The sequence below is a fragment of the Pygoscelis adeliae genome, unplaced genomic scaffold (genome assembly GCF_000699105.1).
Source record: "Pygoscelis adeliae isolate BGI_AS28 unplaced genomic scaffold, ASM69910v1 Scaffold419, whole genome shotgun sequence".
Classification (NCBI taxonomy): domain Eukaryota; kingdom Metazoa; phylum Chordata; class Aves; order Sphenisciformes; family Spheniscidae; genus Pygoscelis; species Pygoscelis adeliae.
The window spans coordinates 226,846-245,068 of NW_008825502.1; the positions used below are offsets into that span (position 1 = coordinate 226,846).

Consider the following 18,223-nt stretch of genomic DNA (forward strand, 5'->3'; position numbering starts at 1 on the left):
TCTGCTATCCTTCCTCCCACTGGCATCGGTAAATAACACACAGCAACCGATAAGGCATCAAATAAAGCCAGAACTTACGGATTCTCTTTTCATGTTTGTGTTGTGTGACCTCGCAATGATCTCGCATTTTAGATTGTTTTTCAAAATTCTTATTTCCCATCCAACAATAGTTCCGGTTTCTGAAATACGTCTTGTAAACTGTTCAAAGATAGAACTTTTGTTAACCCCACAAATCAATTGTCTATAAAGAACTTCTGCCAAAGAGGCAGCTGTTGTAAAAATTAGATTTTATTGCTTTGTATTTGCTGCTTTACTATTGCTTTATTACCCAGTGGCAGGATAATGAAATACGCCTTCCTCTTCAAAGTCTTGTCTAGGAAATAATTTTAAAGGAAATCAGCACAACCTTCTAACGACATGAATTAGGCACAAAAAGCTGAAGAGAACACACTCTGTGCTAGCGCTTTCTTAAACAGCAGTAACTTTATTGCCCACAGATAATGCAAACATTTTCCACACTTGCTGCAATTCAGCAAGTTACCTACTTAACAAGGTTCACAAAAACTATTTATTTCAGAAGTACCCTATTGTTCTTTGAGCATATTCTCATTTAAGGTGTTTATTATTGCTCAAATCTACAGTCTGGTTGTGATTGGCCACTCAGTCATGAGATATGCAGAATTAAAGATGATACAGGACTTTCACGAATTCATTTTTAATTAGAAAATACACCTGCTTGTAGGATAGAAGACAATCCAAAATAACAGTGTTTGAATTTCTGAGTCCAGACTTTCTTTGGGCACAATACATCAGGATTAACTTTAAAGCAGAACAGAATATCAATAGAAAAAAATACTGTACATTGATTTTGAGAAGTAACATCTCAGCACAGATTAAGTGTTCACACTAAGGATGCTGTAGTGTCTTCTAAAAAACCCCCAAAAATAAATAGGAAAAATGTCATTGGTATTACACCAAAGAAAAGCTTTGAAGGCAAAAAAAAAAGAGAAAACATCTCTTTTAGTCCAACACAATTACTCCAAACAGTGTATTATTGACTGTAGTTCTCTGACTCTGTCAGGGCACCTCCCCCAAAATGGGGATCTCCTCATTTCTCTCCAACGAGAGCAAACGTCCTTTCTTCTAGAACCAGGTCCTTAACGTATAATAAATTTTTGAAGGAAAAGGAGGAAAAAGGTGTAGCCAGGGCTTGAACTTGCCTCTGTAAAGCTTTTCCTAGCTGTCAGTGTAAAAGCAAGGGACAGGAGACCTGGCTGGTATCTTTCGCAAATGAACACTCTCACTTTACCTCTCGATAGAAGGCGGCTGCACCAGTGTTAAATTTCAGTTCGTTGCAATTTTCCCCCTCATATCCTGTCTAAAAAAGGAATTTGAATTTAAAGGCAACAGTAAACCACACACGTATGTAAAGAGAAAGTTTTGCTGTTTTAAAGTCAGTACACCAAGAAAATCAGAGAGACAACTAATTCCTGGGATACGTGAATAAAGGGTAAACCTCTTGCATTCTATCTGGGGCACGACGGTTTTGGTGTTCATGTGGAAAGTAACACTGTTGTGTATGGATTTAATGCACTAGAAGCCACATGAAAAAGTAACTAAGAAATGATTTAGTGGGTATTCTCAACAGAGACGTGTAGCAGCACAGAAACAGAGGGACCTTTCTTCCCTCGTACACTATGAAATCCTGCTTTACACTAACGTAACACTGCATAATCTCAATTCCACTTGTTAGTGCCAAAATGATGCATATCTCTTACAAATGGCCAAATTCACAAGCAAAACATTTAAACCAGAAATTGTTTAGTTCTATATTTATTGCAGATATTAAAAGATTAACAATGCTAACATGTTTACTTACACTAAAAAGAAATGTCAGTTATCCAATAACATAAGCATCTAATTGTTACTAGCTTAGCACTACTGCCAATTTGCACGGAACAGAAACTAGCAAATTGCTCTACAAGATTAATGGCAAAAACCAACCAAAAGACAGTAGACACACCACTGAAGTTAGTTAAAATGTTCACTGAAGCTTGCAGTCTTCATGGAAGAGAGCCTGGAACTAAAATAACAGAAAAGAAGCTAGTAAACTTTAAACAAGGCAATGTGTCTGCATAACAAATGTTTCACATGTACAAGTATTTAAATTTTTCAACTCAGAACTGCCTGCAAAAGCAGGTCAAAATAAAAGGAAATTCCTTTTGCAAAAGGAGTGTAAGGTCATCTCTTGGTAAAACAAGATACAAGTGGCAAACGCTAACCCACTTGAGAGCAACACTGGAATCTCAGCACCAGTACTGCTCTGCTGATACCTTGTCCAAAATTAAAGTTTGGCACAAGAAAGACAGACCATACTACAGTCATCCAGGGTAGCAAATTAAGATTTTCCCAACGTTCACCTTTATTCTCAAGACAGCATTGTACTCTGAATTGAATTGCACTCAGAAAGGACGGTACCATTCTCCAATCTGGATACCAACAATTTTCCCAGATTGGGTAAGCAGGTGTTTAGGAAATGCACCCCGAATGGTACTATGCCCCACAAACTCAGGTTAAATCAGAGCAGCGCAGAATGCTGATCTGGGTCTGAGAGAGTGGATTTCAATCTAGTGTGAAACTACACTTCGCCTTGTGCCTTTCTGCAAATAGTGTAACATATAATCAAGAATCCTTCCAAAATGTAAATGTGAAAGAAGAGGTGAACTGGAAGTTTGCAGGGAAATAAAAATTGTGAACACTGGCAGCTTCATCAATGAAACTAAAAGAAAAGCTAAACCCTCTGAGTGGGTCTGAGAAATAAATCAGAGGCCAACAGTATTGGTTCCAGAGCGTCATTCTAAAACAGACTGTGACTGGCAGATCTCCTTTTCAAAAGGCTCAAGTTTTACACTGCGTAACTGCTAATTAGGCACAGGAAAGAAAGAGGGGCAGTGAAGAACACACCCAAACAGGAATTTAACAGGTAACCATACACTGCCAAATGCTGTAATTGATGATCTTTCAAGTAGCCCGTGGTCCAAAACGTTTAAGGATTTTAAATATCTCCAAGTAAAGCCTATGAGAAATGTCTGGGCTATCAAATGTCCTTAATCAAGTCTGACAACCAGATAAACTTATTTGTATGTATAGCCTTCGTGCTTCAACTTCTTGTCATGTAAAGGTGAAGACACACGTGATGTTCATGGAAAAACAGAACTACCAGCATATTTTTCTATACCTGCCATGGTGGTTTTATTTCGTGATTATATGCTTCAAGGCAACTGAAACTGAGTGATCAGAAAATTACACTGCGACATGATTTTGTTCTCATGGTTTCAAAGACCCATACAGTAAAGAAAAAAAAAACCCTTGCACTCATAAACTAAAACTGGTTGTTACAAGCAAGGAAAAGGTTGTTGCTACAGAATGAAAATGAAGACACTCCCTTTCAACCAGCAGGGTTTTTAATGGAGAAAGAATATCATTTTGTTCTTTAAACAGCAGGCACAGGCAAGTTGATAACTGAAGAACACGTTTTCTTGCATATTTGTCAGTTAGGAACTTGAGACGCTGCCACATTACTGTGGGGTGCTATTAGTGGTGTACCACAAGCTCTTTGCTCTACAAGAAGCATGGTGCAGGATGAAAACAACAGCAAGACAGCACTCACTCCTAGTAAGCAAAACATGCGTCAGCTCAAGATAAACTCTTTAAAGAAAACTTCAGTGAAGTAGGTTTTGGTACTACAACATTCAAGTGAAGACTTTTGACTAGTTTTAGAAAGGTAATGATGGAGAATGAGTACACTAAAAAGTGCGATATTAAATTCTGTCACTTCCAGTAATCCAGTCACAGATCCCTTATTGATGTGCAAGTCGGGAAAAGATGAATGATCAGACCTTGAACGTTTATTTGTGGTAACACTGCTAAATCTTTCATGCCTTCAGAACTGCTTCACCAAGCAGTTAGGTAATGCTTTTTGTTGAAGCACAGCAGATTAATCCAGTCTTCTCTTTCAGTAAGTTCTGGAATAGTCCCTTAAAAGTACAAGCTTTTTGTCTTATTTCTTGGGATTTTTCAGTAAAAACTTCTGGAAATCAAATTTAATAGAAACAGAAATGGCTCTCTAAACTGATGGTCTTATAAAACTGATGATCCACTTCCAGATGACTTCCGAATATCTGACTTCCAAGTATTTTCTTCAGTATTTTCTGCTGACACATGAATTGCACCTGCTCATGGCTTAAACTTCTTTGAGAAGGAAAGAAATTATTCAAGAATTTGTTGGAGAAGAGCTGCAAATTTGTGTAAAACCAAAAAGTACACTTAAATATGTACTACTTGTTCATTACAATGAAAAACCTTAGCAGCCGAGGTTTTCAAGGAAGAGTTTAGTGTTCTCAGACTCAGATGAACTCAGTTATTCATCCTACACTTAAAGTCTAGAATCCTATACAAAATAAGCACGCAGGTAAAGACTCTTCTTAAAATTGGTGTATGGAGGAAAGGAAACTGCTTTATGCAGACTCCAGAAGTAGATCAGAAGATTAGCCCATCAATAAAATGTAGTAAAATAAAATCTGAACTCCCTTGCAAGAAGATCTGAATTTGAGAAGATTCTTGGCTTCAGAAAGGATCAGAGCCAAACCAGGCTAGTCATATTTTTCATGTTGCTTTTTCCGTTTTTTTTTGGTAAGCCATCTCATCACAAAACAGGCAAACTTGGCCAAAGAGAGAGGTAAACAGGCACTTCCGAGAACAAAATCAGTTGTTTCTTCCTCAGAAGATGACATCCAAGTTGTTAGCTTGCACTATTAAATACAAGACTAACTTTAATCTTGGAAAACGTTTTAATACATTAGTATTCAAGTCCACTACTATAGAACAAAGTGTTCTTCATACTGGCATACTCTGCTGAAGATCTTTCATACAGCAGCCTTTGCATATCCGTGCACTTTCTAGCGAGCCAGTCTCTTATGTCAAACCTAGAAAGTAAGATTTGGGGTAATTCAGCAGTTCAAAGCAGTTCAACGTAGGTCTGGATTTTCATGAAATGTTAAGAAGCCAGATATACTCATGGAAACAGTAATATTTTCTTGGTAAAGGAAGACTTAAAAAACCCTGGTATTTTAATGTTTGCAGGAATTCATAAACCAGAGGCGTCCATTGCACATACCTATTTACTTGCTCTTTTCTGCCTGTACATTTGTATCATTCTTTGACGGAAAACATCAAATGCATCTTCTTTATTTTCTTCCCCTGCAACACCCAAGCCCTCCCCTGCAGAGGTAGCACCCCTAGGGAGTAAAATGAATAGTTAGAACACTCTGTTTCTGTTACATTTGACAATGTGCAGAAGAGATCTAAACAATAGTTTCCAACATAGACACAATTCAAGTGAAGAGTAATTCTGCTTCATTTGGGGGAGGAGGGGAGCGGAAGCTTGGTACCTGGCACACCAGATCAACTATAAAACAATTCCCACCTCCCATTACACATGCAAATACCCACCAGAAGAAAATGCTCCTATGTCATTAAGGGAGCAGTGAAGATAATAGTCATCTAACAGATCGAATTCTTACACGAACTCTTGTATTAACCACTTTATTCATGGTAGATAGGATCCTCTGTTGAAAAGATGGCAAAAATTGCCCTATTTCTTACATTTAAAAAATGACAGAAGTCAGAGACTTTGAGGAATGAGTAGGAAACGCCACATGACTCTGGATAAAAGATGAAATTTTTACCAAGGGAACATAATGCTTCTTGCTTAAAATTTCTAGCACACAAAGCAAGCTGAAGTCTTGTAGGACACACATCACAGACAAAACCTGGAGCTCCTGCCCTTCCAAGAAAAATGAGTCGTTAACTCATCTCTCTTCATCCAAACGTGCCAACAGAAGCAGACAGGCCTCAACAATATCAAAACAACTTTCTGCCCTGGAAGTAGATGGAGAGGACGACCCACAAGAATGCAGAGATACAAATAATTAAAACCATCTCTTTCTCCAGGCTATGTGCATAGAACGTAGACATTACAAAGCTAAGATTAATGAAACCTCTGCCACAGGAATGATCCTCTGTGCCAGTTTTATCCTCCAAGTCAGTTACATTAGTATTCTCTATTAAAGATTTCATTATGTGAAGTAAGAAAATTTAAATTGCCCCGTGTACCGAAATTGGGATTTCTGTGCTATCAGGGTAAAATCTGAGGACCTTAAGTAGAATAAAGAAAAAAGATTCTTATCCAATTTCTGTAATAACAGGTCCACTTAAGCCAAGGAGATTGTTGTGCAATTCTAAAAGAATATTCACAGACTCTAAAAAGCAAATTCAACTTTATAGTCCACAGTAGAAATCCTGGGTGCTGTTTTTTCTTCTGAATGGTACAGAGTCTGACTTGGCAGCTGTATGATCAAGTTAAGTTACGTTTTAAATTATGGTTAGAAGTAAAGTCACCTAAAAGACCTCTCAAAACTTTGCTTTTTTCACCTTTTATAGTATGACCTATTTGAAGCACACTCTCTTCATTTGCTGTTTCCATTACACAACGGTTGCTTCATACTTCCAAACAGAAAGTTTTGTTTTTCTATTTGCAGCACAGTTCCTCTTCTAGATTACTTTCAGAATAAAAAAAACTAATCAAAGACATGAGATAATTACTCAGAGGAGGGTCTATCCCATAACGGTGTTCTGCCTTTGAGTGCATTTTGATTTTGGTTTGGTTTTGTTGTTTTTTTTTTTAAAACATCTCTTGAACCATAGACTCGGTCGGACCCACAGCTGTGACAAATTAGTTCTGAAGACAGGGAACAGCTCACAAGACTAACCATGAAACTCCATTTAAAATTTCTGGACCCATCATTTCCATAAGGAGTCACCATGCAGTTCATGTATCTTTTACAGTAACATAAATAAAAATCTCCTCAAACCTGCAAATATGACTTGCTCTCATAGCCAAAGACAAGCTTTAAGCTTTCCTAGCAAAAAAGGGCCTCAAGTTTCTTTGTGTGCTGATGTATATGCACAACTGATGTGCTTGAATACATCAGTTTTAGATACCAGTGTTATATAATGATTGAGATATGCTCTACACTAGAATTGGAGTGTCTCCAATTATTAATCCATCCCTTTTTGCTCAGAGAATGAGATTAGACAGCATGTGGACTTTTAAACAAGTCATCAGTAGAAAAGCTGGTAGTTTTCAAAAGGGGAGGAAAGAGTAGAGGCTACAGATTACTAAATGAAAAAAACCCCAACCCTGCACTGTATCAAAGCAACTAACAAGAGAAAGCAAAATGTTAAATTGCACTGGTTTCATCCTCACTGAGATTGTCCCAAAGTGTTGTCCGAAGAATGACTTTGATGGGAAAGTAAAGAGGAGGTGCATGCCGGGAAAATAATCAATAATATGGAGTTCTCTCTACATTACAGAAAACGTCAACAAGTTTTTGTAAGAGGTGCAGAAAGCAGTTCTTCACTACTCTTTGCAGGTGTCTTTACAAGAGGGACATAGCAATGGACTCGAGCTGGAAAAACTGTATTTTCACATATTAAAAATGCAGTTCTTAAAGATGGCCAGAAACTTTTCAAATGTGGTGGGCTAACTGTCAGACCAGATACAATTAAATAGCTCATGATTAGCTGTGCAGCGACGCTTGTGCCAGGAGCTACAGAAACAAAAAAATTACTCATATATTTGGTCCCAACAAGTTTTGAGGTTAAGAACCAAGGTTCTAACCCTGGTGAACACAGGAGAGCTACAGACGAAGTAAGCTGCTTTCTCATTGTCCGTTTGCTGCTGAAGAAGGAAATGCGGAAAAAATAGTGATGGCCACTGGACCACAGGGAGCACTAAGGAAAAAAGAAAGCAAACCACCAGAAGTATCCCACCAACTAAAACGACCAGTACTGTCCAAGGCATGAAGAGAAAATAGAAATCCCTGGAGAAAGAAGACTGTTAAACCACAGACTACGTGTGTGGACTAGAAAGCATGTCATATGGGTTCAGAGAGAAATAAATAGTTTCTGCCTCCTTATTCAGTCAGGGAGTTGGAGGAGGTATTATCCATTCTCCGTGTTGGCAGCAGTGGACACCGGATACAGCAACTTTAAAAGACAAAATGAAGATTCAAAAACAAAAGTGTATTTTAAAGGAAAAAGCACACTTACCTTCTGGCAGATGCACTTACCTCTTTCAGTATGCAGCGGAATGAATCACATAATTAGAGTGAAAATAAATTTGTTGCTTAAACCTAGGAGTACTGTGTATGACATTCGTAAAGTCTATTTGTATATTATGTACCTGGCGTGGTAGCAAAGAGATCCCCAGGATACTACTATGTGTTAAAAAAACAACAAAAAAACACCTCCTGAAGAACAGGGGCACCCATATATCTTTAGAAAGTGTCTGCACGCTGCAGCATTCATGCTGTAGCCCTCAGTGATGTCAAATTGGATGGCAAGAAACAGCCACCTTCCAGACCAGACTTTGCCCAGCCTGGCCAGAAAAACGCGTGAAGTCTCCACGCTCAGCTGTGCTGAGGCCAGAGGCCAGCGTCAAGAGGGAAACAAAACACTGAGCTGGCCACATCTAGGTGGGTTAGATAAACATAGTTACTATTAGAATCCCAGCCTTTTCCAGAGCTGCCAAATTTCTGTAGTGTGTTCCCATTACATACACTTTTACAGGCTCTCTGATTCCTTTTCCTCGTGTACCAAGGCCATGTCCTTCTTGCCAGCCCATCTTCTGAAGCATCTGGAAACCCACATTCCTGTTTGTCAGTTTCTTGTGTGAAAATTCTAAATCTTTTGGTTTCTGCAGAGAGGAAAAAACCAGAAAAACAAAGGGATTTTTGTTATACAGGGAGATCATGTATTAAAAATCCTTCAAAAAACCCCAACCAACCCTATAAACTAAGTGTGTTTGAATTTCTGGATATACAGAAATATCTTCTAAGCAGCACTTCCCTAGCTACACAGAAAAAGTCTATCAAAGAGTAAATATCTGCCTTGCCAGTTTAAAAAAAGAATTAACAAATTTCTTTCAGGTTCTCAAACTGTTTAATTACATTATTAAAATAGCAAAGACTACACCTTCATATTTTAAAAGGTATTTATGTTTTTTAATAACAAATATTGAATGATCTGATGACTGAATCCCTATTACAAATACAGCAGCAGTCAAATAGCGTCTCTCACCAATTCTGGAAAATTACAACATATTTTCCACACAGCACTGCACTGATTTATTTTTTTTAAAATAGGAGACAAGATTAACACACAGCTGTCAATAGCGCTCTAATCATAAATTGTTTAATTTTGACACGGGCAGTTAAAAGACAACAGCAGCCATGGCTCTCCTCAGATTTAGTCCAGTCTTTTTCAGGATCAGGCTCTTCAGGTTTTAATTCGATTTTATGGCAATAACACATTTTCAGAGGCTGTCTCTTGTAACGGCAGTTGATTCTCAGAATACAATGGCAAACCAGAGGAGTTCTTTACCTTCTTCTTCTTTGTAACTGGGCAACCACGAGGCCTATCATAAGCAATTCTGACAGGTTCATGCACTGCAAGTCAAATCAAAGACAAAATTCAGCTGTAAAGAAAACCAATTTTAATACAGAACTCCAAAAGTACATCTCAAGTGGGACTCTTAACTCAATGCCTTGGCCTAAAATCAGAACCAACAAGAAAGATCAGAATTAAAAAAAAAAAAAAAAAAAAAATGGTAAGACTTTTTTTCCCCCTCTGCCACAAAAAAGGTAATTAGAAATGCATGTATGTAGGTTTGGACATATCATGCCAGCAATACAGTGATGGATGATATACTATAAGGACTTTAGATCTTTCATTTCCCTGAGCTTCTGTAATACCCTGATAGAAAATTCAGACTGGACTTAAATGAGGTTATTGTACATCATTTTCATATCACAAATGACAACCTTCATCAATAAAAATCATTATGCAAAGACGAGACATTTGTTAAAGTAGCTGCAGAGCACATATGATCAGTTTTAAGCTACTTATCTCTCGATTCTTGGAATATCACGACCCACCCCCATTGTGGCCATCTTGACAAAATTTGACGGGCAAATCCACAGCCTAAATATATTTAGTCAAACACTCAAAATATGTTCAGTGCTATAAAGTCTGTTAAACCTTCCATACACACATAATTTAGTCCAGTCTTTTTCAGGATCAGGCTCTTCAGGTTTTAATTCGATTTTATGGCAATAACACATTTTCAGAGGCTGTCTCTTGTAACGGCAGTTGATTCTCAGAATACAATGGCAAACCAGAGGAGTTCTTTACCTTCTTCTTCTTTGTAACTGGGCAACCACGAGGCCTATCATAAGCAATTCTGACAGGTTCATGCACTGCAAGTCAAATCAAAGACAAAATTCAGCTGTAAAGAAAACCAATTTTAATACAGAACTCCAAAAGTACATCTCAAGTGGGACTCTTAACTCAATGCCTTGGCCTAAAATCAGAACCAACAAGAAAGATCAGAATTAAAAAAAAAAAAAAAAAGAAATGGTAAGACTTTTTTTCCCCCTCTGCCACAAAAAAGGTAATTAGAAATGCATGTATGTAGGTTTGGACATATCATGCCAGCAATACAGTGATGGATGATATACTATAAGGACTTTAGATCTTTCATTTCCCTGAGCTTCTGTAATACCCTGATAGAAAATTCAGACTGGACTTAAATGAGGTTATTGTACATCATTTTCATATCACAAATGACAACCTTCATCAATAAAAATCATTATGCAAAGACGAGACATTTGTTAAAGTAGCTGCAGAGCACATATGATCAGTTTTAAGCTACTTATCTCTCGATTCTTGGAATATCACGACCCATCCCCATTGTGGCCATCTTGACAAAATTTGACGGGCAAATCCACAGCCTAAATATATTTAGTCAAACACTCAAAATATGTTCAGTGCTATAAAGTCTGTTAAACCTTCCATACACACATAAAAGAAACCCCACAAGAACTACTAGTGTGAGTTTTTTTAAGCAGCAGGCAGAGGTTAACATTCACATATACTTCAAGAATATTTGAGGAATGATGTTTGATGCAAACTTTGCTATTGCGCTATAATACAAAACTGTTACACAATTTATTCAGATTGCCTTTGTCAGTTGAATGAACCTTTAAAATGAACATTGTATTCATTTTTTATTAAAGAAATGTAATTCTCTTAGCCAATAACAGTCAGTAACAAAGTACATAAAAATCAGGAATTCTGTACTGATACCTACAAAATATCTTTTAAGTAACACTCACCTTTTGGTTCTTCTATGAGGCAAATCCTTTTAGATGCAGGAATCATACCAACTTTCAGAGACTTGCTGCTGATTCGTTTGCGAGGAAATAGGGTACCAGGAGCAGGAGTTGATGCCTGTGTCGACAGATTTGGTATAGCACCATCAGATGATGCGGCTAGCTGCATTTCACCTGTTGAAATTTCCTCTCCTGTTTTGGAAATCATCTCTTCAGCTAGGTTTTCCACACTTCTACCTGCTGACATGTCATCCTCTTCTCCCTCCTCTGCTTGCTCCATTTCCATTTCTTCCAAAGGCTGGGAGGTATCCTCCTCAAACTCAGCTTCCTCCTCATTATCTTCTTCCTCCTCTTCTTCATCCTCCTCCTCTTCTGAAATATCCAAATTTCTCTCTTCAGGTTTAGCACCTTCCCCAGCATCAGTTGCTTCTGACACAGCACTGAAGTTAATAGATGGACATAACTCATAGACTTTCATTCGGTAAAATTTGAAAGCAGAACTGTTTCGATCCTGTAGAAACCTGACCAAAAATTACAGTGAAAATAGTGTCAGAAAGATATTTTCTTCAGCTAGCATGAAGCAAGACATTAGAAATAAATATCTTATTAATTTTTTGAAGGGATATTCCAGGTGTGTTTCTGTAGAACTGCAGGATTCCCCAACACGTACTACAAACAGCAATCATTCCCCTCAGTTCTTACAGACTGCTTTTTAACAGCACTTCTCAAACCGTGTTGTAAAGAATTCAGTACAATTATCTTCATTATATAGATGGAGAAACTAAGACAAGATGCTAACTCTGGATGACCCAGAAGGCAAACAGCAGACCCCAGAAGAGAATTCAGGTCTTCCAAATTTCAGTCATGCAGTCTATGTGGAAATAGGTGTATTGATTCTGAGAGACAGAAGAGATAATAGGGCTCCATTTTTGTTGGCATAGTATGACTAGAAGAAAAAATAACCGTGCTAATTTATACTAGAGCACTTAGGCCACTGTAATCAAAGCCTCAAAAAAATAATAAGATTGAAAATACTTTGGCAGAACACTGTTTCAAGATGCAAGCTGATTACTTAAGATATAAAAGAAAAAATACATGTATCAGTGCATGTCCGCATTCGGGAGAAGTGTTTTTCTTTCTTAGATATTTCAGATATTCACCATTAATGGAGGTGCTGAGCAGGACAACAGGGAGTATTGCTCAAAACCCTCTCTTCCTTAACACATTGAATAAAAGCATACATCTCAACAAATAATAAAAGGAAATATTTCTTTCATAATTGTTTAGATGTATTTTGATTTTTCTTATTGGCTCATTTACACAGATAAATGCGCAGGTTACTCACCAAAGATCTGGGTTATCTGCACTGTTGTCTATGCTGAACTGCTCAATTTCTGGTCCTACCTGAGCAACAAACTTGGCAAGCTTCTCAGCAGTTTCCATTGTTTTAGCATCCACTGCAAGAAACAGAATGCTTGTTATCTATAGCTTCATACAGAATATGCATCACAGGAAGGTCAATACAGTTGAGAAATATCACCTTTAGCAAAATAAATGATTTTTAGCACTTCCAGCAGAACATTCTATGCAATTTTTTTCTCATATAATTTACAATCTGATCTTGAATCTGCACTTACCATCAGGAAACTGAGAGGACAACGGTGGGAAAAGTTCAGGTGGCGCTAATAAATCCTCAGAATCTGCCCTTTCTTCTGCTGGCAGAGACAACTCTGAACTGGCGGCACATTGTGAGGATGAGGTTGTATCGAGGGAAGAATTCTTCTCAGACAGGCTGGTTTCTGATACAGAAGGCTTTGACTGGACTGAACCTTGAAGATGCTTGTCTTGGTGCTTCAGCACCGTACCAGCTGAAAGCACAGTCTGTGTCCCTGTGGTTGCTCTCCTCACCTTCCTTCCTCGAATACCATGTTGTGTGATAATTCCAAGCCTTTTTCTTTTAAATAGCCTTCTCTTAATACTTGCAACTTTCCTGGCATACAACATGGCCCTGACTGATTCTGTTGCAGATTCTTCTAGTGTTCTGCCCTCACCACCCACTTCCTTTCCAGATGATGTCCGCCTTTGCATCTCCGATAACTTCAGTCTGTAATACTTGTATTCTAGACTATCTTCATCAGACAAGAACCTAAATAAAATCATATAAATAAAATGAAAGCCTAAGCTGAAAGCACAACTAATCCCAAATTCTCAGATGAGAAACTCAGTAGCAATTGATCCTTTTTTCCAGGGGTCTACACAAGTTGCTACATGAATGTTACCCTGCATAGGTTTTTCTCAGAGTAACAGCCAACTCCACTTCTAAAGCAGTAAGTAAATATGCCAAGCAAATAAATGATGGAGGGTTTTGACATAAATCATTTGGCTAGTAATTAATCAGCTATGCTGCAATTCACACATGAAAAGATACTGTCATGTTAAGAGATCATTACACTTGGAAGTGTCTCAGCTTTCCTTTTCCAACATTATTCATAGAACCTAGATCCGTAAGCCTGTTACCTTACTGTATGTTTATATTAACTACATTTGCTTACTATTTTCATCTTGTAAATGTAAACTGCTTTTAACATCTTGTATTTGGACTGACATACAGTCATTATTGACAGATCAAAAGGAACGTGGTCTACTAGACAAAACGGAAGCAACAGGACAATTTCCAGGGATATCAGGAAGTATAATTACCTGAGGAAACATTTTCAAAATGTCTGATTAAATACACAATAGGCTTTGATCTTACACCCATTGAGTGAAATACTGAATTTAAGTAAATATATTCCAAGTATCTTCAGCAGAGAGTAGTATTACAACATACTGTTCAAACACACCTACCAATATTCAGGACAGTTCTTCTGAGCATTTCTCTCTTTGGCAGACAAGGTTCCTGAAACAATGCTATTCACTAGCTGTTCAATTGTCTCTACAACTTTCCGATCAGCTCGCTGTGGGGCTGTAGGAAGAAATAAAATGCAGTCATTGTATTATTCTCATCAACAGTGTATCAATATGTCGTCTTTGTTATTCTTTGACACACTGACATTTGCAATTTTTCAACATATTAATACAAAAAAGGCTGCACTTAATACTAGAATAAATTAAGGAAACCTCAGAAACTTTCCAATTGTTTTCTCAACTCAACTCAGATTCTAGAACAGTTTATTATGAGAAGCACTGTGGTTTAAGAAACTTATCCTTTGCCATCCTGGGCAAGTTAAGCCATCCTTTAAATGGAAATTACGTACTGCACCAAAAGGATTTTGTGCAAAATAAGGATATTTGAACAGCACTCTGAGGGGGAGAGTTGCAAATTATTAGTCTTTCAGCGTCAGTGCTGCAAGACCTCCCTGCGAAAGTATCTGAAGTTCAATTAGGAAAAACCAGATGAGTATAGTAACGAGTAAGAATGCTTTAGAGAGGGTGAACTAGATGGCCCAATACGGTAGAGGAGATAGTATTCCTACAGATGGTAGTATATAAACAACTTCAAAGAAATACGCCTGCATCTGATAAATGCGGTAACGGCAACGTCTCCAACTTTGCTTACATGCAAATACTTACTGTGTGATGTAGCCAGTTACAGCTGTAGTCCTGGCCTCCCTACCAGGAAGTTGTGAAGCTGGAGGTTAGGGCAGCTGAAGCAGCCAAGGGCACAAGGTGAAAATCCTAGATTTAAAGTATAAGCACGTGCAGGAGAGGGGAGGGAGACATGCTTTCATCCACAAAGCTGACAGCGATTGCTACAACAGACAGTATTTACTACCTGCCTGAGCACTGCTAGGGATTTACATGGAATTCCCAGAATTAGGAATTCCTGAGCTAATGAAACCATAAAAATTAAGACAAAATGCTAGCGACAAATAAAGAAATTATATAGTGCAAAGTATCTTACAACAGTTCACTCACTTTTAACTTTTGTGTCAGGAGAGGGTTTCTTAAGCTGTACTGTGGACTCTGGTTCAGTTTTTTTCATCTGAATTGGATATCCACTTTTCTCCAACCAAGCCTTCAAGTTTTCAATGTACTCTCTTCCGAACAACGTTGAATCATCGAAGTTCGGGAACAGTGTTGGTGCTGGAGCCATCTCCTGGAGCCCTACGGCTTCAAGTATTTTCTCTTGCCTAAAAACAGATGCTAGCGCGAAGGTCTGACCCAGAAGCGCTAAAGACTTACGACAAAGAGAAACAGTGGTCTCAAAAGCACTTGCCATTTCTCTTGGATTACCAAACCCGCTCGTCTTTATGCTTAATTCGTAAGCATTGCAGGCCATAAGCAGCGGTGTAACACCTTTTAGGAGGCGGTCTTGTAGCCTCATTATGTATTTATCAAAAGGTTTTATTATTTCAAAGAAGCAGTTCTTTGTTTTCACAGCACCCTTGTCCAATAGCATATTTAAAAACTCATTGTCCACTTTGGGAGTTTTCAGAGCAGCGTGTTGTAAACTCTTGATAGTAAAGAAACAATAATCTCTGTGTTCTGGCTTTAAGGAGCATTTGAATGAAGCAAGCATTTTTGCACAGGTTTCTGTCTCTAGCTCAAAGAGAGCTCCAAAGAGCCGGGAAAATTCTGCATCATTTTTTATTGCATGAAACCCAGCCCATTTTATAATTTCTATTCCAAATGTTGAAAAAATGTCCGATTTGTCCACAAGGTCAAAATTGAGATTTCTGAAAACATGCGCAGGCTTTGGGAGCCTGAGAATAGGTCTCTGGGTTGTTATAGTTGGCCTCTGATTAGGTCGTGGAGGCAACTTTGGATTAGGGCGCTGGATGGTCACCGGCCTCTGGTTAGGTCGTTCAGCAGTTTCTGGCATTTGATCAGGCTGCATATTTGGCTTCTGATCAGGGCCCGGTTGCAGCTTTTCAGTGTTCCATTTCTTTAAGGGAGTTTTGATATCTCCTTTGAATACTTTAGTTTTAACAGCGCCCCTTGTAATACGCTTTCCTCGCAGAGCTCTTCCCCTGCCAATATTGCCCCTCCGTATTGGAGGTCGGAACTCGCTGTCAGATTGAATTCCAAAGTCCACATCATACTCCTGATTTTCCATGTTGCCATATTCATCTTCCATGAGTCCTGGAGATCTAAAATCACCTAAAATATCCGAAGAACTAAAGTCAGTTTCGTGTGGTCCGGTGGATTCCCAAGAGTCAGGAGGGCCGTAGTCCTGGTCGTGAGAAGCCAGGCCCCCATACTCCCGCTCATGGGAAGTTGGGCGTCCGTACTCCCGATTGTGAGATGCTGGGCGCCCATACTCCCGGTCATGCGAAGCTGGACGCCCATACTCCCGATCGTGCGAAGCTGGACGCCCATACTCCCGGTCACGAGATGCCGGGCGGCCAAATTCCCGGTCACGAGACGCCGGGCGGCCATACTGTTCATGGTAATAGTTATCTTTCCTTATGAGAGGACTAGTAGATCTATAAGAAGGTCCCGGATAGTCATCTCTAGGGTCTTCACTCCACTCATCATGTGGATGGTGCTGGGCATTGTCATGAGTATACCTTCCATCATCATGAAAACTATCTTCGTATCTTGGTCTTGGGACTGGCCTTGAATGAGCTGTAAGGATAAAACCACAAATACACCAATGCACCGCAAGTAGTATTAAGAAAAAAATTTAATAAACACATTTAGACACTTACAAGAGTCAACTTCTGAAGAACAGTACACAAATCTAACTTTAGGATATTCCCATTTGCTTTCTTACATACATCGAGTAACTCATAATAAGCAAAAAGCAACAAATGATTAACAATGCCTAAACACGCACGACAAAACAATTTATTAAAAATTCTACTCTCACTAAAGCTGAGACGCAAGTTCTGCTATAAACCCTATTTTCTACTTGCTCACAACTTTCTCGGTCTAGGAAGATGGCAATGTTGTGCTTATAATGCTTTTACTCAGATTTCTCAGATGTAAAAATATCAAAAGCATGCACTTTCTGTTTCCACACTGAATGTTGGAATTCCACAGTTGAACAGAAGATCATATTTTCTACAAACTCATACACAATTATCTAAGATAACATTAAAGCCAGAAATATTAGAATTCCCTGCAAAGTATCCAAGAATCCCTATCCCCTAATTCCAGTAGTTAAATTCAGAAAGTAAAGAATACTTGAACAAATTAAGTATTTAAAATAAATGATTTCTTTGGCGCTTATACAACTTTAAGAAAACAGAAGAGATCTCATTTTAAAACTCTCAAGTTCCTATGAATGTAATCCAAGTTATTTTTCTAGACATTTAAAATATCAAATTTAGAAGATAAAAGAATTTGCAGATCATGTTTTGTATACATTCACTAGATTAATGTCCCGCTTTTATCTTTTTCTCCAAAAATAGCATGAAATACGAGGACCCAAAGGCTTCAAATGCACTCCTACATTTATTTAACTTATCAGACATCAAGAGAATTCCATCCTGCAGCGATGTCTCCGGAGACCTCCCTGAAATTGGACCCACTCTCTGATGCAGCCTGAACAGAATTCCTTTGTTTGAAATTCAATTTTTTGCCTGGAATTTGCATTCCACATTGAAATAGCATCAGTCATACCAAGCTATTAACCTCTGAAATAAAAATGGATGTGGAAAAGCACCAGCACAAGTCCACGTTTCAGGCAAATACACATAAACGGAAGGCAAGAAATCTAACATAGCTGTTACCGGAATAGCTGGTATGATCCACGGCACGTCACGCCCGGGTTTCATTACCTTTAAAATGATGGATTGTGTCCTCTATAGTATCACTTCGGTCCATGCGATACCTTTTAACTTTGTCCTGCACCACAGCATCAAACGTCTCCCGTGTGATCCGCCGAGAGGCCATTTTTATCCTGTAGCAAAACAGCACAATGTCGTCCCTGACCGGGGCACGGACGCCGGGGAAGGTCCCCCCGCTGCCGAGCCGCTAAC

At 38.6% G+C, this 18,223-nt stretch overlaps 1 protein-coding gene across 1 annotated transcript; it reads right to left on the reverse strand.

Moving 5' to 3' along the window:
* Positions 1-472: 472 nt before the first annotated feature.
* SUGP2 (SURP and G patch domain containing 2) lies at positions 473-18,137 on the reverse strand. Its single transcript, XM_009331570.1, has 10 exons — positions 18,023-18,137; positions 15,213-16,865; positions 14,142-14,259; positions 12,932-13,440; positions 12,640-12,751; positions 11,298-11,815; positions 10,315-10,379; positions 8,682-8,818; positions 5,177-5,297; positions 473-4,985 (listed from the first exon to the last, which is right to left on the reverse strand). The coding sequence occupies exons 1-9, from the start codon at positions 18,135-18,137 to the stop codon at positions 5,177-5,179; spliced, it is 3,348 nt and encodes a 1,115-aa protein (XP_009329845.1). The 3' UTR covers positions 473-4,985.
* Between the last annotated feature and the right edge of the window lie 86 nt (positions 18,138-18,223).

Coding starts and splice junctions, on each gene's coding strand:
- SUGP2 (XM_009331570.1), bottom strand. CDS start 18,137: ATGGCCTCTCGGCGGATCACACGGGAGACGTTTGATGCTGTGGTGCAG. Junction 10,380..11,297: donor CCTCATAGAAGAACCAAAAG/GTGAGTGTTACT, acceptor TTTGACTTGCAG/TGCATGAACCTGTCAGAATT. Junction 5,298..8,681: donor ATCAGAGAGCCTGTAAAAGT/GTATGTAATGGG, acceptor TTTACTCCCTAG/GGGTGCTACCTCTGCAGGGG.